At 44.4% G+C, this 25,895-nt stretch overlaps 1 protein-coding gene across 4 annotated transcripts in view; it reads left to right on the top strand.

The window, feature by feature from the left end:
- The window catches only part of pald1a (phosphatase domain containing paladin 1a), a 56,958-nt gene that overhangs the window by 5,645 nt on the left and 25,418 nt on the right, over nucleotides 1–25,895 (top strand). For 2 of the 4 annotated variants that reach the window (XM_084567964.1, XM_084567965.1), the window contains exons 2-18: nucleotides 5,041–5,238; nucleotides 5,462–5,564; nucleotides 7,744–7,923; nucleotides 8,393–8,557; nucleotides 8,642–8,802; nucleotides 9,304–9,379; nucleotides 10,056–10,210; nucleotides 10,838–10,934; nucleotides 11,043–11,147; nucleotides 11,458–11,553; nucleotides 11,633–11,767; nucleotides 12,206–12,322; nucleotides 12,711–12,890; nucleotides 12,969–13,166; nucleotides 13,442–13,582; nucleotides 13,682–13,753; nucleotides 17,988–18,128. In XM_084567964.1, the coding sequence (XP_084424090.1) occupies nucleotides 5,054–5,238; nucleotides 5,462–5,564; nucleotides 7,744–7,923; nucleotides 8,393–8,557; nucleotides 8,642–8,802; nucleotides 9,304–9,379; nucleotides 10,056–10,210; nucleotides 10,838–10,934; nucleotides 11,043–11,147; nucleotides 11,458–11,553; nucleotides 11,633–11,767; nucleotides 12,206–12,322; nucleotides 12,711–12,890; nucleotides 12,969–13,166; nucleotides 13,442–13,582; nucleotides 13,682–13,753; nucleotides 17,988–18,128 (2,307 nt within the window). In that variant the 5' untranslated portion in view covers nucleotides 5,041–5,053. Of the gene's footprint in view, nucleotides 1–1,845; nucleotides 2,150–5,040; nucleotides 5,239–5,461; nucleotides 5,565–7,743; nucleotides 7,924–8,392; nucleotides 8,558–8,641; nucleotides 8,803–9,303; nucleotides 9,380–10,055; nucleotides 10,211–10,837; nucleotides 10,935–11,042; nucleotides 11,148–11,457; nucleotides 11,554–11,632; nucleotides 11,768–12,205; nucleotides 12,323–12,710; nucleotides 12,891–12,968; nucleotides 13,167–13,441; nucleotides 13,583–13,681; nucleotides 13,754–17,987; nucleotides 18,129–25,895 lie in introns of those variants that run through there. The other 2 variants (XM_084567963.1, XM_084567966.1) reach the window with 2 other exon arrangements.

Raw genomic sequence — 25,895 nt, 5'->3', positions numbered from 1 at the left:
TCCTTGGGGGGCCACCAGCAGATGCATCCTGCAGCTGCAAGCTCCTTCCTGCCCGGCGCTCAGGCCCTTTTGTCTGAAGACGTTGCTACAGCAAAGTTGGGACACGGGCTGAATTTAAATGGGGCCTGCCTGAATGGAGGAATGCCTGCTAGGCTGGCAGGAGGTTCCAGTTTCCAGGGCCTTATTCTGACCGGGCCACCAGTGAATTTAAATATTAGTGCCACTGGTAAAAACTTTGACCGGCTGTTCACCGCCTGCCCGGCTGGCAACGTCGTACCCGAACGTACAAAGGTGAATTCAGAATCTTTTACTTTCCGTGTTATTATCTTACATCGTCAGACATTTTCTCTTGTTATTTTATTGGCCTCACGAGCAGTGCGACACAACTCAGCCTGACATGTGGGATAAACAGCCTCTCTGATGAGTTGCCTTGATTGGCTCTCCAGGAGGATGTTTATGACTGAGGGCTATTTCTACTCGGGCCTCCGCCCCAGCTACCCGCCCGCCCGCCCGCCTGCCTGCTACACCAGGCCTGTCTGAGCCGAAATCAATGTTTCTAAAGCTCTGCTTGTAAGCAGGAACCTGTGCATCAAAGTGCCTGTGCACCATGGTCTTACAGCAGAGGCTGTAAGGTAAACCAGAGCAGAGTTTCCGATGTGACGCTTTAAGTCAGAACGCATGGGCCGCAGCATCAGCAGAGTCACATTTCCTCTGAGGCATCGGGCTGCGTCATGTAACACTCGGATGTTTTGCAAATAACCACAACGCCACATGGGATCAGACATAGGAAGCCCTGGTGCGTCGACGAGGAGTAACGGCAGAATCTGTTGTCAGGGTGTTTTACTGCCTTCCACCGAGCCTCCTTCGCAGGAGCGTGCACATTATCATGCATGACTGTGGTGGTATTGGGTAAAGGAAACCTACTCATTAAATGTCCTTAAAGTGACAGAGTTCAAAAAAACAACTTGCAGAGGGTTGTGCGGGGGTGCGCACAAGACGAGGCTATTTTCGGTTTTAAATAGGAAGTTAAGGAGACGTAGAAGACATCTGCCCCGTCTCGTATTATACTCAGATATGCCTCGTTTTGTTACCATCAGTTTTACTTATGCAAAATAAAAAATCACACTTCTCAGATTTATTTATTCATGTTGATACAAATTGCTTATACTATTGTATTTTTTATCATTTTTTAACTATCTTAAACCTATGTTTCTCTTTTACTGTTTTTTTTTTTATGTGCAACTGAGTTAAGTCTATCTAAGTCTTAAGTCTAAGTCTAAATATAAGTCGAGGATGGTTTTACAGCCCCACACGTAATTATTAGAAGTTCTGAATAGCATGAAACTCCCTAAAATAACATTTTAAGAACAGAAACTTCATTAGTTTGCAATTTTTTCTTGCATATTTTGTTAGAAATTTACTTAAAATGAGTTTCATTTAAACAGAAGCACAATTGGTCCATTAAACTTGGACTTAGATAGACTTTATTGATCCACAGGGGAAGTTGCTTGGTCACAGCAGCTCAGTTGCCAAAAAAAAGCTATTAGCAACAAAAAACAAATGAATGCAATAAAAATAAAAAAATACACTGTGTGGGGTTACGTAGGATACGTAGGAAGGATTGATAAGGTGGACGGAGGAACTTTGCTGTGATATTGACTTTCAGAAGTCGTTGCAGATGATCTCATCATTTCAGCGCGTTCCTTTGTACAGTACCAGAGTCGACTGTGTGTCGTTTTCTTTTTATATACGTAGCCTGTCCCTGCGAAGGGCTGCTAAATTTAAGCCATCTGGCAGCCAGATGTACCACTACTTCCCCTGTTCCCCTCCGTAGAGACTTGAGTCTCTTGCTTGACTCTGCTTCCCAACATTAGATAGACGGGAGATAGGGGCACAGACGAGAGCGCCGACTGAAAACCTCTGAATTCTTTATTTATTTTTTTATTTTTTTTTGCTGGATGCCAAGCACCACTTTGAGCTCCTGCGAGGGGTGTTCCCCACCGACCGGCGGGGGTGGGCGACAGGATTCAAAAGGGGAAGATTTCTTTTTCTGGATTTGATGCCAAGTTCTCACACTCCTTTGGACCATGATGGACAAGAAGCAGCAAAGAAAAGGGTCTGGAAGTGCAGATCGCTCCTCGTCTCACACGTAAGATTTCAGATTTTTTAGTAGCTTGTTGCTCTTTGGAGAGGTTGTGGTTTTTTCGTTGTGTGTTTTTTTTTTTTTTTTTTTGTGGTGGCCGCGGAAAATATGGCAGCAGGGATGCTTTTGGTATGTGGCGAGGACTCAAATAGATCTGGGCAGCCGGAGCACAGTATTTCACGAAGGCTTCCTTTTATGGAACTGGTGTAGAGATTGTGCCTCTTTTCTCCTCTTTCCCCCTGATCTTAAAACGCTCCATTTATTCAGTCCGCAAAAAAACATTTTCAGCCTTTGCGTCTTGTGTTTTTCAGACAAAAAGACAAATCAATGTGTGGTCTTAACCGCTGTGCTCAGTGAGAAGAAGCGACTCTCTCTTTCTCTCTCTCTCTCTCTCTCTCTCTCTCTCTCTCTCTCTCTCTCTATCTCTATCTCTATCTCTATCTGCTCATTCAAAAGGTCTCTGAGTACAAGGTTGACCTACCCACTCACCTCCCGATGCAACAAAGAGGAGAGTGGCTGTGACTCACCCGGCACTTCTCTCTCCAATGTGAGTCCACTCTATTCAGAGCTGGAGATCACACGGAGGTGCTTTGAGCTCAGAGCGGCAAAAGACAACCCCGCAGTACACCCGAGCCGTGTGACATCAAGTAGATTTTTCAAGTTGGATGGATCTCGTGCTCTCGGGTTCACACTTTGCGGCTCCACTGTCTCTGTATCCATATCTGTGAGTTTGTGTTTTGGTGACCGTGTTTGCTCGATGGGTTTGTTTCGCAGGGGTCGTGTATCTCCACGCATCTCTCTCCGCTCTTTTTTTTTGTTTTCGTGTCTCCCGGTGTCGTTGACTCCCGAACATCTATGCGTTAGGAGTGATATTTAAGATGTCGCTCCTGAGTGTTAGGTTGTCGGAAGGCTCGTTTGTTTATCTCCAGAGCTCACTGTTTATTCAGAGGGGAGGAGGCTTGCTAGAAACCTGTAGCTGCCTCCAGAGAGGAGGAGGAGGAGGAGGAGGGGAGGGGGGAGGTGGGATACGAGCTGGATGATTAAAATATAAATCCTGTCACACTTGAGTCTAATCCCACCGTGATGAAAATGTAAAGAAATTGATTGTGATTGCAGGACGACAAAAAAACACTCAAAACTGCTTCTGTTAATACTTTTTATAATGCATGATTAATATTTATGACCTGAGCTAGTAGCTTAAGCTGACTCTTTCTGGCTTGAAGTGCTCTTTCTTGCTTTTTATGTAATGAAAGGGAAATAACACAGGAAGTTGTTTGACGGTGTTTTAAGAGTAGCGAGAATAAACTTATAGCTTCTGGATCGAGTGGCTCGTCAAAATAAAATCTTCTGTTTTTTTTTTTTTTTTTTAAACCTCAGTTAGTAGGTATGCCATGCAACAATGGTGGGTAGGGTGGTTTGTCCACAAACCAGAGGGTTAGCGGGAAAGACACTGAACCACCAGATTCTGCTCCCAATTCTTGGCACTGGTGTGTTAATGACGCATGTGTGAATGAATGGGTACATGTGTCACTGGGACGGTTAGACCAGCAATAACCTATACAATAGTTGCATGCACTTTTGCACTTTTGGTTAGATGCAATTTTGTGGTGTATGCACCTGTACTATATGCAATGACAATAAAGTTGCATCTAATTCAATCCAATGTATTATAAATATAGAGCCATTTACTTATTCCAGGGAGTTTTTTTTATATATATATATATATATATATATATATATATATATATATATATATATATATATATATATATATATATATATATATAAAGATCAGTGCCACCCAGATCTGTCCACTGTGTATGTAAGAAGCAGCCGTCCTTGTCTTTATGTCCAGCTATGTGTAGCCGCCGCTGGCATTAGCTTAATATTTAGTGTTTTAATATAAGAGTGGTATTGATCTTCCTCTGGGAACCGTACATGTCTTTATCAAACTGCCTCACGAAGCATCTGGTAGAGACATTTTAAATTAAGAAGTTAAATAAGACAACCTCATGGTGGAGCTAGATAGAAAAGCCTGATAGGCAGTTTAGACTAGCGCCGTAGCCTGACTGCAAGAGCTGTGATTGGTCCGCTTGGTCGCAGCGTGCTTGCGCTTTAGTATTTCCGGCTGCTTCTCCATCTCCACAGTTTTCGAATCGATTCTTTCGGATCAGTAAAGATCGAGAAAAGGTTAACTGAGGAGGTTCGGAGATGCAAACATTTGTACGGCTCGTCTTTGCCGAACTTTCAAAGGTTTCAGTCGCTATTGTTGAAAATAAAGCAGGAAGTAGAAACAAAAATTAGCCCGACTGGCAAAAAAAGGCACAGCACCGACTAGCGTTTGGGTGGCGTTTGTTACAGAGCGAGCCAGACTGACGAGCGCACAAGTATAAATGGCTCGCACCTGTGTAGGTTACGTACGTAGGTTGCGGCAGCTATGTCCTGCAGTACTTCAAATGAGCCTTAAGGGATATTAATGTCAAGATGGTTCATCCTCTGGGTGTCATGAAAGCATGTATTACTTTTGGTAGTTTTTCAGAAAATTTTAGTCATGGTTATGCTAGATAGAAAAGTCAGAAGATCATCAGTGACAGGAGGTTCCATCATCTGGGTGCCATGAATGTCCAACTTTTATGGCAATGTGGTGAACTGTGTATTCTCCAGAAATGTTTTAAATGTCAAAAAAATTTGCATTGGTATCCATATTTTATTTTTAAATGTCAATGACTTGCGCATTTCACATCACTGCTGAAGTGTGAGACGCTCCCTGAGTAGTTCTTCACACCTTTAAACATGTTTGTAGTTGTAGTTGCCCAGATATTGTATGTGGGCTGTTTTGTTCGCGTGTGAGCGTCGCCCGCTTCCTGTTTCTAACTCTGCCGCGATGTCATTCACAGCAGCTTGTGGAGCATGGGTACAACTGCCAGTGCCGCACCACAGCCTGTTTCCGTAGCGTCGCCGATTGAGAGTGTCCATGGCAACGGGATGGCCGACAGCAGGCAGTCTCTTAGCATGAGCCCCTTCCAGACGGTCAACATCCACAACAACAAGGCCAAGTCCATTATCACCAACAAAGTCGCACCTGTCGTCATCACGTAAGTCCATCCCCGAATCTGCGTTCTCACAATTGGCTGTTAATCCTTTTTGATCACCACCCCACCCCCCACCCCACCCCAACCCCCTCAACCCCTCCTTACCCCTCCGGCCCAAGTGTTTGCCCCCGTTATCATCTCTTTTGTCAATCCGGGGCCCAGCAAATAGTGGCTGATAATTGAAATGACCTCTCTTCACCGTCCATCCACTTGTGTTGTGTTGCAGGTACAACTGCAGACAGGAATTTCAGATTCACGATGAAGTCCTCAAGACCAACTACAAAGTCGGCCGGATATCGGACGCGATGCCCGAGCACTTCCTGGTGCAGGTAAGGACGGCAGAAAGCTGTGGAATCATCTCACCTGTCTCCGCGCCCCGCTCTTTTCACATTCACGCGTCTAAATTGCAGCGTGGCGTAGGAACATTGTCATGCGCCGTTTTATGATCAGAGGCTGCCATTGAAACGGGAATGTTGTCACCCTCCCATCGGGGCTTTGATCTGCTCTGTCACCTCCGCTGTGGTAGTTCAGGCATGCGGTGCGTTCCAGTGTTAACCCGCAGCTTGTGTTTACATGCGTGGATGGGTCAGTAGTTTGTGCCAGAAATCTTTTCAGCTGTGTTTTGACGTTCTGTGAGCAGGTGCTTCCACCAAAAGCCTCAAGTAAAGACTGTGACTGGTATCTGAAATGTTAGGAAACCTATCTTTAAGCTTCCAGTTTGGTGAATGCAGGGGTTTGAGAGCATTTTCTTCAATCTGAATCTGAATTTGCTGAAGAGATTCTGTAGATCTGAAAGCATACAACCTTTCTCCATATATTAAGTCACTACTTTCCGATTGCATAGAGCATTTAATCTTACCAGAAACTGAAATATTTTGCTGTGTTTAGATGCAGAACTTCTTGCCTTTATTCCAAAAAAGGCAATATGCTGTTTTAATGGCTAATGAATCACATTTCCTTCTGGAAAAAAGCTTGGCTTAAGCATAAACTGTTTTAAAAGAAGTAAAGTTTAAACTGTTTCTCCGTCTGATCGGAAATGCGTGTGTTTTTCTTTTGGGAATGCGACTCTGCCACGAACCTGCAGCCCAAGCTTATACAACACAGAATTAAAAGTAAACAAGAAAGAGGCCATATGTCGCAAACGGCTGTGAAAACCCCAACTGAGACGTATATTCTGAATGTGCTGTATACATACAATCGTCATAGCGCAGACACCTTGTTTGGAAGATGCAAATTTGGTTCATTGAAGCAGAATGTGCTGTTTACATGGCCTGTATCAAATTTGGAATATCGGTTATAGTTGGAATAATACTGGAATATTGGTTGGCGTGTAAAGATACTGATTGTTGCACTGATAGATGATTAAGCAAAGGATTTGGTCTTTTATGGTTCCACATTGCTTTAATTTTGCAGAAAGACGCAAAAAAATGGATATTCTAAAAGAGAGATCCAGAAATTAAAAAGGGATTTACTGGCTGCAAAGCTTAGCAGGTCCCTGTACTTCACCAACTTCAAGCCCGGTCCTAAATGTTGACAGATATGGATTCATAGTGGCCAGTTATATGTATCAGTGTTAATGTTAAAGACAACTTTGAACAATACAATGATAAACAGCATCCTGTGTATGAATGACGATGCAAACTGCAAACTATGGTGGCCTTGACGCTTGGTTGTATTTTCCTTTGCATTATGCTTTCTTCAGTTACAGCACAATAAGTTCTCAGGGTCACTGTAGGAAGGAAACGGGTCCACTGACGATGTAGGTGACAGCTCAGATATTTAACTTGTTGAGGCAACAGTTTAACCAGACTGTATCCGCTACTGCTGTTTGCAAACAGAAAGAGGATGGGAAGAGGAAAAGATTTAGCTTTTTCAGTTGGGGGTGTAGATCTAAAAATCTGCATAAAACTATAAAAAGCTCTACCGACTTAGTTCAAAATTCTAGGGATGATTTGTTGAGCCTCTTTAATTATGTATTTGCTCATAGATGCACCAAGAGGAAGTTGGAGAAGTCGGATAAACTCAGGTTAAAGGGGAACTACTGTTTTTTACAACCTGGACCTTATTTCTGGCATAGAATACGGTTGTTTACTCACCCATATAACTTTTGTGTAATTTATATTCCTTCGGGAGATAATTGGATATATATCCATGTAGTGGGAGTGAATGGGACACCGAAATAATGCATTATCCGCCACGAAACTTGTTCATTTTTGTTATTGTATGCTAGTGCTAACTCTAACAGCTAACTCCGGACTCAACAGGGAATAGCACTAGCGTATCACAACAAAATATTGGTGAAATGAACGAGTTTCGCGGCAGATAATGCGTTATTTCGATGCCCCATTCACTCCCACTGCATGGATATATGCTGATCTAATTATCTCCCGAAGGAACACAAATTGCACGAACGTTATATGGGTGAGTAAACAACCGTATTTTATGCCAGAAATAAGGTCCAGGTTGTAAAAAACAGTAGTTCCCTATTAAAGTTGCATTTCTTTCCAGGGGGAGTACTTCATGGTGCAGGACGTATACAGCAAGGCAGATGTCCTCAACACCACGGCAAGCTACGGGGCGCCCAACTTCCGCCAAGTGAAAGGATCCTACCCTCTGTACGGGATGGGCCAGCCCAGCCTGAATGGCTTCAAACACGTCCTCCAGAGGCTCCAGGCACAAGGACACGAGGTCACCGCTATTATCATTAATGCACATTTGTCCTGGCAGAATATGAGACCACCACTCTTTAAGCTGACATAAATGCTTCTCTGGTCTGATTTTCCTGCGCCGGTGCCCGTGCAGCTCCTTCCTGGCCTCCTTCTCTCAGTGTTGTCAGTAAATATTTGAGGAGTCAAGTGCTCAGCGGAGGCTGCGGCTGAATTGTAGAACTGAGCAAACAGAAAGTTGCGGTCGTGTGTACCAGTGGAAAATGAATCCCTCTGCTTACAGCAGCTAGAAACTGACCGTAATTGAAATGAAATTGACAAAATTATACATCGGGCCTCTTTAAAACTCCTTACTCATGTGCTGCATGTCAAATGACGACAGACTGTTTCCAGTTGCTCTTGGAAGTGGTGCAGTTGATAAAAAGGCAACAAGCATTTACTTTTAAATAATCTATGATTTGATGCCTGTCTTGCCGTGCTTCTGCAAACAGGAGGTTATATTCTTCTGTGTAAGAGAGGAGCCGGTGGTTTTCCTGCACAAGGACGACGACTTTGTGCCGTACACTCCCAGGAGGAAGGAAAATCTACACGAAAACCTCCACGGCCTGCAGAAGGAGGAGATGGTCGAGAGCCTGGAGCTCACCATCAGGAAGGAGGTGACACAGAAACAATTACTCTACAAAGCAGTTTTTAGGTGCACTACAGATGATTAAAAACCTCTTTTCTCCCGTCCTCCACAGCTCCACGACTTTGCCAAGCTCAATGAAAACATCTTCTACATCTACAACGACATTGAGTACTTTAAAGACGAGCCGCAGAAGACCTCCATCACGTGCGAGGAGGACATCCACGTGACCGAAGAGGTCTATAAGAGGCCGATGTTCACTTTGCCGGCATACAGGTTGTTTACATTGTTCCTTTATTAGCCCTTAGCTCCTCAGCTCACGCACCAGTTTAGACGAAGCAGCGTGTGGCTGCCTGCCGCGGAAAAAAGGCAGCAGGGTTATAAATAGTGGCGCTTGTTTGTGCAAAGCCTGGTTGCCCTGCTTTTTTTGGAAGAAGTGATTGCAGCATCCTGTCTGCAATCAGATCAGCGCAGTATGCTTTATTGAGATGTCATGAGCTGCTGAGAGCAGTTCAAGGGCAAGAGAGCGTTTTATCCCCAGAGGAGCACGACTGCTCTCTTAAGCTCAAATGAAAGCAGCAGGATGTTTCACAGCTTCCAGTTGCAGGTGGTTTGGTGTTTAAAGGGAACGATAGCGGCCTCTCCCATCTCCGTCTGATGAGACAACACGAGGGAGCTCGGCCGTTGATGTGCAGCTTGTTGCCGCCTACATATTGGCAATGTTGACACAACATAGGCACGGGTTCAACCTCAGGTGACGGCTTGTTGTTTTTGCAGGTACTACAGATTACCACTACCAATGGAGGGAGCGCCACTGGAAGAGGACTTTGATGCGTTTGTTAACATTCTCAGGGTAAGCTCGTATAAAAATATCAATCACAGCACAAGTCCACCAATTAAATAGCCCCCCCCCCTTTTTTTTTTTGGCTGTGTCTTTCTCATTGGGACCTAGTTTTGAAGTTATTCATGGCTGGAATATTGGAGAGCATCTGGATTTTCTCACTGAGGTAGTGAGGAGGTCACACTAGTTTCTATTTTTTCCTTGTTATTTATACATAGAATCCGTCTTGTCTGAACAATTAATCACTAATAAGTGTGATAGATTTTTTTTTTAATTTTTTCTCACTTTATATCCGCCCTTTGGTCATCTGCTCTGTCTGGTTTCCGTCCTGCCCTTCACTCACACAGGATGTTCTTTTCATCTCGTTTTGCCCTTTTTTGGGCTGACTTGCAGCAGGCGGTCCAGTTCCCTGTGGTTGGAAAGTGGCTCCTTTTTTTTTTTTTTTTTTTTTGACAGTGTTTGGATCCGAGCGTTACTGCCATACTCATTCTTTTCACTTTTCTTCCCCTTTTGTAAACCTCACTCAGCTTGATTTGTACCATTTTGTCATCGAAACCATGATTAGTAGGGGTCGTTTAAGTCCTCTGTGCTGCGTCACATCATTCTCGGGCTCGGCGACGCGATAGCTTTTTAGGTTTTAGGTGTTCCGCAGCCCGTCGTAATTTAAACACTTTTATGTGCTTTCCAGGAGAGCCCCAGCTTGTCTATGGGCCACGGTGCGTCCCGGCAGCTGCCTGCTCTGCTCTTCAGCTGCCAGGTGGGCGTTGGCCGCACCAACCTGGCCATGATCCTGGGCACGCTGGTCATGAACCGGCTCAAGGGTGATTCACAGCCGGCGCCACAGTAAGAGCTCTGCAGTCAATGCCTTTTATGAAATGACTGAAAGTTTTATCTGTTTATTTTAATTGCACGTAATGCAGATATACACCGATCAGCCATAACATTATGACCACCTTCCTAATAATGTGTAGGTCTCCTTTGTGCCTCCAAAACAGTCGTGACTCATCAGAGAATGGACATGGGCCTTCTGAGGGTGTCCTGTGGTGTCTGGCAATAGGATATTGTTAGTGGGGTCCTTTGAGGGGAGGGGCCTCTGTGGATCATCCCACAGATACTTGATCAGTTTGGGATCTAGTGAATTTGGAGGCCAGGTCAACACCTTGTGCTGTTCTTCATGTTTTTTTTTTAGTTGTTCCTAAAGTGTTTTTGTGTGTGTGCCTGTGTCGGGCTGCATCCTGCTGGGGATGGCTGCTGCCATCAAGGAGTGTCATTGCTATGGGTATGGGGTGGGGGTGTCTGGTCTGGAATGAATGCCAGGTCCAAAAGTTTCCCAGCAGAACACTGAATTGTCACAAGATGGTCAACGTTATTCACTTCTCCTGTCAGTGGTCATAATGTTATGCCTGATCGGTGTAGCTTTATTAAACCTTGTTTTTGGACACGAGATAGGATCTATGATTTACTTTGCAGTGTTGAGGAGGCAGCTGCTTCGGAGCCCAGACCACTGTTCCAGGTCATCCAGTCTCTGATCAACAAGCTGCCTAACGGGCAGCAGGTCATGGAAGAGGTAGAGCAGATCATGTTGGTTTGAAAAAAAGAAAAAAATACTTCTTCTGTCTTACATTTCATGCCTCACACAAACTGCTTTTTTCTCCCCCCTTTCGCCCCCTGACAGGTTGACCAGGCAATTAACCTGTGTTCAGAGATGCACAACATAAAAGAAGCAATATACGAGAACAAGAGTAAGCTGGAAGGAATCGGAGAAGATTATCAAATTCAGGTTGGTCGTGATGCTTTTCAGAGATGACGACTTGGATATGTTTATTTTTTTCAAAGGCAGCACCAATTTTCCGTTCTTCTAAATAAAGTAAGAGTAAGAGCGCAATCAAAGGATGATGTTGATTATGCATAAAGCGTCCTCATCATCGAGGGCACTCAAGCTGATGGACGACATGGGTAATACTGGTGGATTTATATATAGAGATATATTTATGTGTGTGTGCGTGTGTTTTATGTCAAGATGTCGGCTGAATCTTAAAGGCATGTCTGGTTGGAGTGCATAAGTGAGAAATCTGTGGTTTGTTTCTTAGGGAAGCAGTACCAAAGACTACTTTCTCAGCAGAACGATGCTGAGCTTGGAGCGCTACTTCTACTTGATTGTATTTAATGCATACCTTCATGAACAGGTAAAGTCTTATTTTTTTTATTTTACTTTGTAAATGTCTGGAAATAATTGAAGATGTAACTCTGTGTTGTGTTTTGCAGTATCCTCTTGCCTTTATTTCCAACTTCAGCCAGTGGATGTGCAGCCACTCTTGGCTGTACAGGCTACTGGCCTGCATGGACGTATCAGAGTTATCAGCCCCGGCCGAGCTGGTCACCAGAGGAGCCCGCGTCCTGGTGAGGAAATTAAGTGCACACACACACCCCCACACACACACACACACACACACACACACATTTTCATCATTATAATTGCTGTTGTTGTTAGAATTTGATGGATATACTTGGATTTAGCTCAGAATAAAAGTCGTTGGCATGTTGCATCTTCATGCATGCAGACAAAGCTTGCAGCAATTTGATGCATATCACTTCTTTAAGATACGGTACCTCAAATGCATCATGATCTTTTCAAACAATCAGGTGGCATTCATGTAGTGCTTTTATCAGCGCTCTTAACAGTTTGCATCACTCAGATATGCGTTCACACCCAAGCTAATGCGAGGTGCTAGTAAGGCCACCACCCACGCCAACGTCTGCAATCATCTCTCGTCTTAAGATGCGTCGTACATATACTGCTAGCTGCTCGAAACGAATAACTCCCATGTGTGTGCGCAGGTTGCTGATGAGTACTTGGCTCCCGACGTGCTCAGCACGGTGAAGGAGATGAAGGCGGCCAACTTCAGACGAGTGCCCAAGATGCCCGTTTACGGAGTGGCTCAGCCGACGTCAGAGGTAGCTGCACAGTCCTTCCTGTTTTCACAGCGTCAACACTCATGCTCTTATTTATCCGTCAATGAGATTCTTAATCACATAAATGCTTCATCTAGAGGGAATGCAACAAAGAGAAGTTAGTAATTGAGCCTATTAGAGATTGTATTTGGCTTTTTCTATCTTCTGTGTAGTATTTAAAACACTCACTTTGCATTTCATTTCCACATTAAAGTGACAGTTTTGTAATCCTCATCAATATGCATCCATGCAGTCGGGATTATTCATGGGTGCGAACAGACTCAGAGGAATGACTCACGATTACTTTGTGGAGACTCTCACGCCCACCTCAGGCTGCTCAAGCTGGACTTCCAGCTCCTTGCCCTAATCGTCAGCCTTGCTGTGTGTGCAGGCCGCCGGAGCCGTTTTGGCCCATCTGACGGATGAAAAGAGGAAGCACAGCCACGTGTTGTGGGTCAACCTGCAGGAGGAGTTGGCGTTCGAAGGAAACGGGCAAATTTTTAATCTGAGGGAACCCTCGTGTCTGGACCAGCACATTCCTATCCCATCGTCTGACCCACAACTGCTAGAGGTAGGAGTAAATATAATGTGTTTAGATTCTTATCAGGGCTGTTACAGAATATGATCTGAAAATAATATGATCTTGTAGAAACTGGAGACGTCTCTGAAGGAGGAGATCCTGCGAGCTCAGAAGTGGCTGGAGGTGACACTGGAGCAGGAGAAGCAGATGAAGATGTTTAAAAGCTGCCTGACAGTTCAGGAGATGTTCAACCAGCACAAAAGCTCCCACCAGGGCCTCATGTACAAGCGCATCCCTCTGCCGGACTGCAGCGCACCCAGGGAGGAGGTAAGGATCCTTACAAACCTTAGATGAAGAAGCAGCTTCTGGTTTTATTGAAGGGAGCTGACAATGATTCAGCCTTGTGCTCCCTCTAGTGGCTATGAATGTTACTGCAAACAATGAGCTTAAGGCTTTTAATGTATTTGATCATTTTCCCATTATTATGTGTTCATTTTGCAATTTAGTGATAATTTATTATGTATAATGTGGTTAAATAGGATTTGTTGTTAAATTTTGAAAAAGAGAGTTAGAGTTTGTGTGTGTTGTCCTACTCTTGTCAGGACTTTGATAAGCTGCTGGAGGCCATGAAGAGCACCCTGGCTGAGGATTCCCACTCGGCCTTCGTCTTCAACTGCTCCAACGGCAAGGGCAGGACCACGACGGCCATGGTCGTCTCTGTTCTGACTCTGTGGCACTTTAACGTAAGAAGCCCGCCCTTGAGTTTTCTGCACGTTCATCTGCGTTTAACACAGTTTCAATTTGAAAGTCTATAAATGTGAAAATGTGACTCACGTTTTCAGGGCTTTCCAGAGTTTGCTGACGATGAGATTGTGAGCGTTCCTGACGCCAAGTACACAAAAGGAGAATTTGAGGTATGTACACACGTAAAAAAGTATAACGTCCATACACCAATCAGGCATAACATTATGACCACCTTCCTAATATTGTGTAGGTCTCCCTTGTGCCTCTAAAACAGTTGTGACTCATCAGAGAATGGACATGGGCCTTCTGAGGGTGTCCTGTGGTGTCTGGTAACAGAATGTTGTTAGTGGGGGGTCTTTTGAGGGGAGGGGCCTCTGTGGATCATCCTACAGATTCTTGATCAGTTTGGGATCTAGTTAATTTGGAGGCCAGGTCAACACCTTGTGGTGTTCTTTGTGTTTTTTTGAGTTGTTCCTAAAGTGTTTTTGTGTGTGTGCCTGTGTCAGGCTGCATCCTGCTTTGGGATGGCTGCTGCAAACCATCAAGGAGTGTCATTGCTATGGGGTGGGGGTGCCTGGTCTGGTCTAGGTGGGTGCTACATGTCTAAGTAACATCCACATGAATGAATGAATGAATGCCAGGTCTAAAAGTTATCCCGGCAGAACATTGAATTGTCACAAGATGGTCAATGTTATTCACTTCTTCCCGTCAGTGGTTTTAATGTTGTGGCTGATCGGTGTATTTTAAATAAATACAGAACATTAACCAGAACATTTCTAAAATGTATATAAACAATAACTAAATAGTATATAGTGTGGTTGTAAACTGATATAAGCACATTTAAGTTCCATCTGTGTTCAGGAGCTAGTTTCATATCTGTACTAAGACTGAGACATGATTGGTGGCTGCTCCTCTTCTACAGATATTTTATAAAATAGAGGGGTGATCATTTTGATTATAATTCAAAGCAGGGTTCTGGTAAAGAGGAATCCACTGTGAAAATGGATCGGACGCTAAAGAGCTAACGACGTGTCGCGACCAGCGAAGAATCATTTGACAGAAAACCAATCATGTCAACAATATTTTCTCTACAACGGCTTCGTAATTACCTTCGCATGCAGTGACACTTCACGGTCGATGGGCGCTCTTTTGTTCTGTCGTGCTTATTTGAGCTTACCTGGCAATCAAGAGCGCGGCCGGCGCTGCAGTGTTCACACACTTCAGCTCTCTGTTGATGAAGCTTTAACCTCTGTAGGTGGCACTTGTTATTGTAATTTGTAAGCTGCTGCTGGAAAAAAACAAAATTAACCTTTGTGCTACTTTCATTCTGAGTACTTTGAACCACAACTTTTCGACTTTATTCGTCTTGGTGGAAAATGGAGAAGGGTTTGTGTAGCATGTCTTCTAGCGTCTACAGATTTATGCGGCTTCTTTAACGGACCACATCACCAGTTGGTCCCAATGAAGCCATTCATTCTGTGGTATTGTAAATTAAAAGCCCCCCCTTTTTTAATCTTTCTAAACTCCGCACCTGTGATTGAAAGCTTCGTCCAAACACAGCCAGAAGCCAGAGCATTTCTGCCCCCTTTGTGCCTGAATAGTGACTTGGAGGAAAAAAAAAAATGCTCTGACAATGAGTCTCTCGGTTGGAACCCGCTGGCTGTGTCCTCTGCACTGTAAACACGAGCGCACAGAAAGAGGCCGCACAATGGCGCATGCCAATCACACCCGAGCGGCCGCCGGAGTCTCTGGGAAACACAGAGCGGTCGCCACGGAAACCTTGTCTGCCTCCAATGCACCCTCTGAAGGATGTGTGATGTTGTTATTCCCTTATCTAAGAGGTGTTGCTATGGCTGTGAGCTCTGTAGTATTACTTGACGAAGGAGCTGATGTGGTGTCAGATTGTTTCATATATATATATTTATATGTGTGTGATGTAATCCTATAGCACTGATGCTACGACAACCATTCACACTCACACCTACGGCCAATTTAGAATCACCAATTAACCTAACGAGCATGTCTTTGGACGGTGGGAGGAAGCCGGAGTACCCGGAGAGAACCCACGCAGACACAGGGAGAACATGCAAACTCCACACAGAAAGGCCCCAGTCTGCATCATTATATCATCACTACTACATTTTTTTCTTTTTCTTCTGTATTTGTTGTGTGCTAACATTCATCGTTGAAGCACTTTATGACCGTGGTTGTGACTGGAGCTGACCGTTTCCAGAACTAAAAGTGTTTGACTGCTCTGGTCCCAAACATGTCTCCAAACGTTTTGTAACTCTTGGATGTCTAAACACAAGTGCTGCTCTGTTTCGATTTAAAAAGTGAGGATGTGACACATGTTCGGGAGTCCGTGGCTGTTGCCAAAAAAGAAAGGAGTCCATCAATTTAATAGTCTTAAATAGTTCTTAATCTTCTTAATCTGTGTTTATTTGAAGCTTAACAAAGTTTTCCATTACTGTAGTCTGTTTAGATACTTAATACAACTTAAAGAGGAACTACTGTTTTTTACAACCTGGACCTTATTTCTGGCATAAAATACGATTGTTTACTCACCCAATCAACTTTTGTGTAATTTGTAATCATTTGGGAGATATTTAGATCAGCGTATATCCATGTAGTGGGAGTGATTGGGGCACCGAAACGCAGCCTCTAAATAACACATTATCTGCTGCAAAACTCGTTCATTTCACCAATATTTTGTTATGATACGCTAGTGCTATTCCCCGTTGAGTCCGGAGTTAGCTGTTATCATCATCCGGGGTCTGTAGTTTCACCTGAGTAGCAAATTACAGGCAAACAAGCCGACCGTCGCGGTTGCGAGCGGCGCTCAGAGACGATATCATCCGGGGTCTGTAGGTCTATCTACAGACCCCAGATGATGATAACAGGTAACTCTGTACTCAACGGGGAATAGCACTGGCATATCATGACAAAATATTGTTGAAATGAACAAGTTTTGCGGCAGATAATGTGTTATTTAGAGGCTGCGTTTCGGTGCCCCATTCACTCCCACTATATGGATATGCGCAGATCTAAACCAAAGGACTACAACTTACACAAAAGTTATATGGGTGAGTAAACGATCGTATTTTATGCCAGAAATAAGGTCCAGGTTGCAAAAAACACTAGTTCCCCTTTAAGATGTGCATAAACAGAGCTACGGTAGCTGAGAAAACTATCTGTTTCCTAAGTTTCTCAATCAAGAACCATTCTTCTTCTGTTTTGAAATATTAGCAACTTAAATGCACTAAATGCAGGGGATCCAGGAAGCATGAATGACTTTAATTTGAGGATGACACTTTGACACGTAGTGGATCTTGGAAACACTTATCAAACAAGGAAAAGAAACACAACAGCCACAGACATTTCTAGATGTTTTTTTCTTATAGAAAAAGAGACGTGCAGAAGTTTTATACACGCTGGCAAAGATTTGTGTTTTTCTTTCTCAAGGACAGACGCACACTGAATGAGAAAATAGTGTTCTGCCTGCAGGCTTGTTCTGATCCCTGATCCAGCTGTTTGGCTTTTCCCCTTTCTGCCTTCTTCTTCTTCTTCTCCTTCTATTTCTAAGTGTTATCATTTGTATCTGAAGTAATCCGGCCTCACGGGGCCCACCAACGAGGTTTAGTAAACTGGCTTGCAGCTGGAAATCGGCTACACAGCTTTACATCATGCGCGCGCGCTGACGGAAACATTCCTCATTTCTGCTTGGTCAACAGATGAACGTGTTTTCGCAGCAATATTTCGGTTACAGTATATCAGGACTGACAGGCAGCGCTCTTAACAGCCAAGCCGAGTGTTGCACAAAGAAATATTTGTCTGTTTTAATCAGGCTATCGGAGTATTTGTTTGGATTCCGATGGTGCAACAGCATGCATTTCGGCACGGTGAAGTAATGAGGCCAGATGCTGCCGTCGCTCCAAAGCCAGTGGACGATTTATCTGCATATCACGTTTCACACACATACAAAACTCAAATAATGCAGCTTACAGAAAGGCGTAAAAGGAAAGAAACCATTTAAAAAAGGAGGTTTTTAAGTTTATTCTTGGCAAATAGCTACTATTTGTGGTGCTACTCACCACAATAAGTCCTTGAGTGCTCAGGAAAAAATGTATTTAAACTTCTACTGAACTGTGGAGATTGTGGTGAGATTGGTTTGCCGTAGAAATAGAAAGGGACAAGTTTAGAAATAAAGTTTAAAACATTTTAGAGTAAAACTGTAACTGTGAGAATCTATACTTCTACTGTATAGGTGCAGCATTACGCTAACTCAGTCAAATAACGTAAAGCCATCTTATATGTGCGGCAGATGCTGTGCAATTCTGCAAAAGTCTCGTCACATTCAAGAAGGTTCCCGTGGCTTAATCAGCGTCTATTGTCTCCGACGTCCAGGTCGTGATGCAGCTGGTGCGTCTACTCCCCGATGGCCACAGGATGAAGAGGGAGGTGGACATGGCCCTGGACTCCGTTAGCGAGACCATGACCCCCATGCACTACCACCTGAGGGAGATCATCATCAGCACGTACAGACAGGTACGCCGCATGTCTCTATGTCCGTTTTGCGTGAAATGTATCTCGAGCAGGTGAAAGTTGTGAACAACAGTAAAGATGGGATGTCAGATTTGGGCTCAGGGAGAATGCATTTAGGATTATTGCAGGTATTTAAATTAAATGCACCCATTGAATCAGGAGGTTAAAAGAAAAGCTGTGTTGCTGAGACATGGTTTAAGGTGCAATTTCACATGGAGCCCCATAGATGGCGACACAAACTAGTTTTTACAGCCGCAGTTTTAGATCCCAGAGGCACGAATGATAGGGATCCTTTTCTCTATGGCAAGTATGTGCAGAACACAGGTGAAGAGTGTCGAGCCATTCAACTTATCTGTAAAACTGAGATGAATTCCTTCTGGGGTTAGGGAAAATGTGGAGGAAAAGAAATGATTGCTTGTGGGATTTTGAGCCTTGGCCTCTTGGAGCCTGTACAAGTGTCAGCTACTTTCTTTGCTGCATGCATGTAGTTTAATGTAAAGACTTTATCGTTTCCTTTAAGAATTATGCTTTAAACACAAGGAGGAAAGACAGTCGAGGGCAAAGAAACGGGGCAGAGAAGTGTTTTTAATCCACGATGGGTGGAAAGCAGTTGCAATTTGGACTTTGTTAACAAGGCATGAATAGAACAAAGGTGGTATATAAGTCTCAAGGTCTCCCCTGATGGCGTGGCCTCTGCAGGCCCACAGCTCTGTTTTAGCCATTTGTAATGCAGACTAATCACTGTGCCTCTGTGCACCGTCAGCCGTTCTCAGCCCGCTGGAGGTACCCGGTCCTGTCTCCGCCGTATCAATGGGCCTCATTGTCCCGTGAACTCTGTCTTTTGCTTATATTCTCCCTCTGCCCGTCACTTTTCTAAAGTCAGGCCCCAGGGGGGGAAAAAAAAAAGTCTCCATATCTACTCACTTTCTAACCTGCTTGGTAATTTATATGTTGATTCTATTAAGAAATTAACAAAAGATGATTCAATTAAATAATAAATTGTAAGGTGCATTGTTTCCCGTGTTGCAGATTCATTCAGGCTCTGGTTTTCATAGTTGTGGTCATCATTCTTATTCCAAGTAACTACATTGCTCCCTCTGAATTAAAGGTGCAGTGCGGTATTTTTGACCAGTAGTAGCGCTGTGGAGCAACATTTTTCTCAAATAGGTTGCATAATAAACCCTTCAGCCACAACATTAAAACCACTGACAGGAGAAGTAATAAAATTTAACCATCTTGTGACAATACAACATTCTGCTGGGAAACTTTTGGACCTGGCATTTATTCATGTAGATGTTACTAAAACATGTAGCACCCACCTAGACCAGACCATAGCAATGGCACTCCACTAACAACATCCTGTTGCCAGACACCACAGGACACCCTCAGAAGGCCCATATCCATTCTCTGATGAGTCACAACTGTTTTGAAGGCACAAGGGAGACCTACACAATATTAGGAAGGTGGTCATAATGTTATGCCTGATTGGTGTATGGACATGAGGACACTGGCGACACGCTATTAACGTGGAATCAGTTTCATGCTAAGCTTTTAAAGCTCTGTTGGTGGGCTCAACAGTCAACAAACAAAGTAGTCCACGAAGAATAAGGCTTAATTGAAGAGAATGCGAACGTAAACAGTGCAGAATTTAAAACTCTTAAAAAACATTTCTGCATATTTGATGGACCTCAAGGATGCTCATGTGAATGGAAACTCTCCATCTTTAACTATTTAAAAGACAATTCTCTGTCCAAGAAACACGATTTCCAATTTAACCAAACTTGTTCGGGATTGAAAACTTTCTTCCGTTATCGTCCATTAACGATTACAGGCTGGCTTTCTGGTTCTGGTTCTGGTTTTTTTTTGCCTGTCGCTGTTTTCTACCTCCATTCGGTCTTATCATAATCAGCAGACATGATTTCCTACATATATACGACTCAGATTGCTATGGATCAGAATAATCTTTGAGACCTACAATTTCAGGTTGGCACCCGTTCCAGCCCCGCCCCCTCCTGTCTGAACCAGCTGGCCAGGTGATAAACAGTGCCAGATGTTGCTAGAACCGGCAGACAGCAGCAGACTGTTGGGGTGGGGGTGGGGGGGTTCTCCCCCACTCTCTCTCCCCCACTCTTTTTCTCTTCCCGCAGCCCTCCCTTTCTAAAGCGCCCTCCTCCCCCATTTGACGGTGGTTGGAAAATGTGTCTTTGATAGAGAAAAAATATATTTACACTGGGACACAAACCGTCCGCCTGCTCCCAGAGGGGCCTGGGAAGGGGGGGGGGGGGGGGGGGCTTTCAGGGTAGCGTGGATGAGGGGAATTTTTTTAGATTTTTGTATTTTCTGGAAGGGCCTGTAAATCCCTGCAGCTGACCAGGCGTGACCCCCACATTGCAGATACATCCTCCAACATGGGGGCTAACGTAGCGGAGAGGCTCTCATCTCACGTCACCCCCCCCCCCCCCCCCCCCCCAAACCCCTTCCCCCCCCTCCTGCACAGGAATCAGCTGCGACGGCCTTTCTTTCCATTACCAAAAGTTGCCTCAAGCTACATGTGCGCATTGGCGTTCACTTTGACATTGCGTTTTCTTTGTGCCGCCTTGTGCGGCGTTCACCTGTATTTTCCGTATTTAGCGCCACGATGAGGAGGAATAACTACAAATGGTGAGCAGAGAATCTGATAAAAGCAAAAATAAATAAACCAAAACTTTGTGCATAGAAAAACATCTTCATAATCTTTTCAGTTCCATCTCTTTGCCCTCTGGCTCTGTTTATTTATTTCCGTCTCGTATCTCCCTTTCCTGTCACCATCCTGCATCCTCTTGCACCTCTTATCTCGATGCTCCATTTCAACAAACAATTATATTTCTGTGTCTTTCCAGTGCACCGGTTAGCCCTAGAATTACCTTTCAGACCACCACGATGCTGACTGCCACGTCTGATTTGTCACGTCCGTGCGGCTTGCGCTAAAGATCACTGGTTTCCACTCTTGAGTCCGTCAAGAGGGTATTAAAAGCAAAGAGAGCAGAGACTGTCAAATCTGGCAATCTCAGAAGCCCAACTCCTAATCCTTCGTGTTGGGTGTGTTTCAGCTGTTTCACCTTTCATCAAAAATGTCACGCGCTTTCACACAGGTGGTGAGAAAACTGAGCACTGAATGAGCAGCAAATCATCCTGTGTGTATGTGTGTGTGTGTGTGTGTCCAAAGAAAGGACCTCATGGTTTGGACGGGGCAGTGGAAAAATATTTTCAGAGTGGGGAGAATGCTGTGAGCAGGTTTTCTTGAGGAAAAGGTAGCAGACCTCTTTAGGAAAGAAGAAGAAGAAGAAGAAGGAGGGGGAGCAATCCGAGTTTGAGGGGACCAAAGCGGCACAGAAGAACAAGTTGGAAACTAAAGCGTCGTTTAAAGTCCTGCGCCGCGTGTCTCCGTATTGTTCTGTAATTACGCCGCCGAAACACTAGGTGGCGACAGGCCGGGTGTGTTGAGTTCCACTCTGCGCTTCACGCGATGGCGAGTGGAACTGAGCGGCTCATGCTGGAGTTGGAGATAATAAATGTGGACTAACATTTAGGTTCAACTAATTTCACTGCAGCACAAAATGTTGGAAAAGTAGAAGGTTAAACTGCTTCTCGAGATGTTTTCTCTCTATTCGTAGTTAAATATTTGACTCTCACGCTTTGAAATCACAAATATGTGAGGAGAGGAACCCTCCCACAGATAAGGCACAGGCACAGCTGCACCCAGCCTAAAGCTAAATTAATTGGTTTCACACAGAACCGCCTCGTTGTATCTGAGATGGTACCTACTGTATATGAGTGAATGCAACTTTACTATTGTCAGTTGATTCTGTACTTGCTGTAGTGCACGTATCGACTCCGTGCTGCATGTAAAACGTTTGAACGAGACTCCAGTGACTCTGTAGTTCTTGATAAAAGAGTGGACGGTGTGTATGAGCCTCAACAATGGAGAACTATCTGTGCTTGTCTGGTCGCTGAGTCACATGAACAAAGAAAAGCATTTCTGACCCAAGATGCAAGTCAGGCTACGGCACTAAGCGCAAGTTTACGCCTCTGCGGGACATAGACGGCGTAGCATACGCTTGTCTGAACCATTTATACTTGTGCACTCTTCAGTCTGGCTCTCTCTGTAAAAACGCCACCCAACCGTGCTGTGTCTTTTTTCGGGTTAAGTTTTGTTTCTGCTTCATTTTCAACAATGGCGACTGAAACTTTCGCCAAAATTTCCCCTAAGACGAGTCCTACAAATCTCCGAACCTCCTCAGTTAACCTTTTTTCCTCTATGTCTTCCATTTTTATTGATCCAAAACAATCAATTTGCAAGTTGCGGAGTTGGAGAAGCAGCCGGAAATACTAAAGTGGAAACGCGCTAGTACCAGGCGGACCAGTCACAGCTCTTGCGGTCTGCGTCGCCGCGACGCGTAGTTACATTTCTGGGGAGGTGCACGTCAGGCTACGGCGTTAGGGTTGGCGTAGGGTGTGGGGTGATGCTTCTTCTCAATTGGGATGGCCACTTGACACAAGAGTTAGCGGAAACAATAGCAAGAAAATTAGCTCATCTGCTCAAGAGACTGGTTCTTCTTCTTCTTTGCCTTAAAAAAAGAGGGTCTTATTTAGAGTCACTTCACGGAGGGACAGGGTAAAGTAGGGGGAGCTGGAGGTTGTTGTTTTTGTTGATAATTTCCAGCCAATAGCAGTATTTGCTGCAGCTACAGCTTATTTCCATCTGAGCAGGTGCAACCAGCCGACCGGGTGCAACCTGTTTCTGTGCAGATTGTTAGTCCAGAGAGCAGGGAGTTGTGATATATATACATGTATGTATATATGCATGTGTGTGTGTGTGTGGCAGTAGAGGTAAATAAAGCTTCTCTGTGGAGCTTCTGGAGGTGTTTAGTGAGTCGGGGGGTTACTCGCAGCTGCCGTGAGTCCGTTGCTATTCAGAAACTCATTTATTTTAAGGGAGCCGCCACAGCTGGCTTCAAATGATGCTTCACGTCCAGTGAGCATTTAACGTGTCCACTAATGTCTAATGTGACACGATCCATTAGCGGAGAGCTGCGCTTACCTGCAGCATCGGCGCTAACCTCATACGTTTCTGTCACTCCTGATTTATGTGCCCTGTTTATAAATCGTAAAAGAGCGGGCCGAGCTGCACGTTTGCAGCAGACGGGAAAAGAGGAAAGAAAAACTTACATGCAACCCGAGCCCGGTGACGCAGGTTCCCCCTCTCTCTTTCACTGTGCCAATCACACTCCACTGGAATAATGGCTCGAGCGCATTTACAGCGGCGTACTGTACGTGGTGATGGGCCGAGTGTGTGCAGGGTTTTTGTTCGAGTCAGGTGCTGTGCAGAGTGATTTCGCTGATTAGCACATCTTCAACCAACTAATCAGGGAAATCACCTGGTACCCTGCACCGCAGGAGCAAACATACACAAATAATCTCGGTATTCACAGCCAACGTTCCAAAGCCCCCTAATTATAATCATTTCAGACTTCCTATTATTCAGATTTTTGCTGCTAACGCAAAGTTTAATTACTTTTTGTGTAGCCCCACTTCACCGTTATGTTTTTCACTTATACAAAGCCAGCAGATTCTGTATTATTTCTCATTTAATCAGCAGACCTACCTACAATGTTTACTGAATTATCCTTATACACGATCAGGCATAACATTATAACCACCTTCTTGATATTGTGTAGGTCTCCCTTGTGCCTCCAAAACAGTTGGGACTCATCAGAGAATGGACATGGGCCTTCTGAAGGTGTCCTGTGGTGTCTGGCAACAGGATGTTGTTAGTGGGGGGGCCTTTGAGATGAGGGGCCTCTGTAGATCATCCCACAGATACTTGATCAGTTTGGGATCTAGTGAATTTGGAGGCCAGGTCAACACCTTGTGCTGTTCTTCATGTTTTTATGAGTTGTTCCAAAACAGGCTGCATCCTGCTGGGGATGGCTGCTGCCCCAATGGGGTGGGGGTGCCTGGTCTGGCCTGGTCTGGCCTGGTCTAGGTGGGTGCTACATGTCTAAGTAGCATCCACACTAATACCAGGTCCAAAAGTTTCTCAGCAGAACATTGAATTATCATGAGATGCTCAGTGTTATTCACTTCTCCTGTCAGTGGTTTTAATGTTGTGGCTGATTTAATGTTGTATTTCCCCAATATAAATTGATTGAACCAAACATTACATTATATTTCCACCACATTTGAACCACATGTCAGAAAAGTTCTATATTGCCACGTTTTTGATAATGTAGTTATTTCTTAACAGCAAATAGCTGATTACAGTAGAAATATTTGATTAATGGATCATTATAAGTAACTGAATTTGCAATGTAATAAGTAATAATTGTCAAATTTACAATATCTTACCCTCAAATGTAGCTATAAATTATTTTCCACCGTCAACCAGCACAAATCAGAAGCTCTGCCTAGCTCGTCATGGTTGTATATCACTGTTCATTCATTAGACATGTAGGAGGCTGGTTTCTGTTTTCTTTTCCTTTTGTGATCGGACAGCCATGACCATAGTTACCATAATGTTGTTTGTTCATTTCCCTCTCTTTCTCCGTGCTATAAGTCTCTCACGTTCAGCCTTTCTCTCTGCATGCTCACCACTTTGGAAATCGTTTCGCCTCCAATCCGTTTTACCCCGAATAACTGAACTGCCCCGGCCTGCCCTTTGCCCTGACCCTCCCGCATGCCCTCCACCCCCTCTTAACCACCGGCCCCAGGACAGGGCTGCAGACCTGGCTTGGGCACTCCACAAAAGAGTTTCCATTTCCTCCCCCTACACGCACTAAACCTGTCATTGCCCCAGGCTAGCAGACCAGGAATAACTGCCTCCGAAGCCACGCAAGAGTGTTTAAGCATGCTCCCAGTAGCTGTGGTCATGGTATCTGTCAGATCCTGCTAAGCCCCAAATCATTTCACCAGGAAAAGGCCCGCCTCTTTGTCTAAGCTTACAAACTAGCCTAGCTACTGGCAGTGAACAAATCGGGAACACAACCTCGGCGTTGGAGTGACTTAAATGCCAGCCATGTGGGGTATGCAGAAGTCGTGACTGGGCCGAGTTGCTCCAGGAATTGCGCCTTCACAATGCCCCAGCAGGGAAGCCGTGTTTTATACGGCGAGGACAGTTGTGCAACAGATGAATCCCGTGTTAACGACACCTTAACTGCTCCCATAGAGCCAACAACTCACACTGCAAGCAAGGAACACTCAGGCCAACCTTGGTTGAATGGATTTTTCTTTCCCACAGAGAATGCTTCATTCATGCTTCTTTAATTCTTGGAAGTAATCTTTCTATATATGCCGGCTTTTCAACTCTGACGAAAATCCATAGCGTTAAGTTATTCATGAATACAAAACACATTCACGGCAAAAACTCATCCCATAGATTTACAAAGGCCTAGGCGCTGAAGTGCTATGACTCACTGTTAGACTGTTCTTTTCTGAATTCAGACTGAATATAGAAAAAAAGTGAAAGCCTACAGCCACGTCAATGGCCCTGTGAGAATATAATGATTTGTAAATGTCAGAGGGCAGAATAAGACCTTGGTATTATATGATTCAAATGACGACTGCGACCGAAAAACGTTTTCCGGTCGATCTGAGGGTGCTCTCCATTTATCTTGGAAGTTGGAGCTGCAAATGTCTTCACCTTGGAGAAAAATGCAAGTCGGAAAACCGTAAAAGAAGATAAAGGTTTGCAGAAACCACCTCGGAAGATAAGGAGAGATCAAGTAGGTGAAG

The sequence above is a fragment of the Chelon labrosus genome (assembly GCF_963514085.1).
Source record: "Chelon labrosus genome assembly, chromosome: 19".
In the NCBI taxonomy this organism is placed as follows: Eukaryota; Metazoa; Chordata; class Actinopteri; order Mugiliformes; family Mugilidae; genus Chelon; species Chelon labrosus.
The sequence above is the reverse complement of the archived record's forward strand: the minus strand, read 5'-3'. Positions and strand labels throughout refer to the sequence as shown.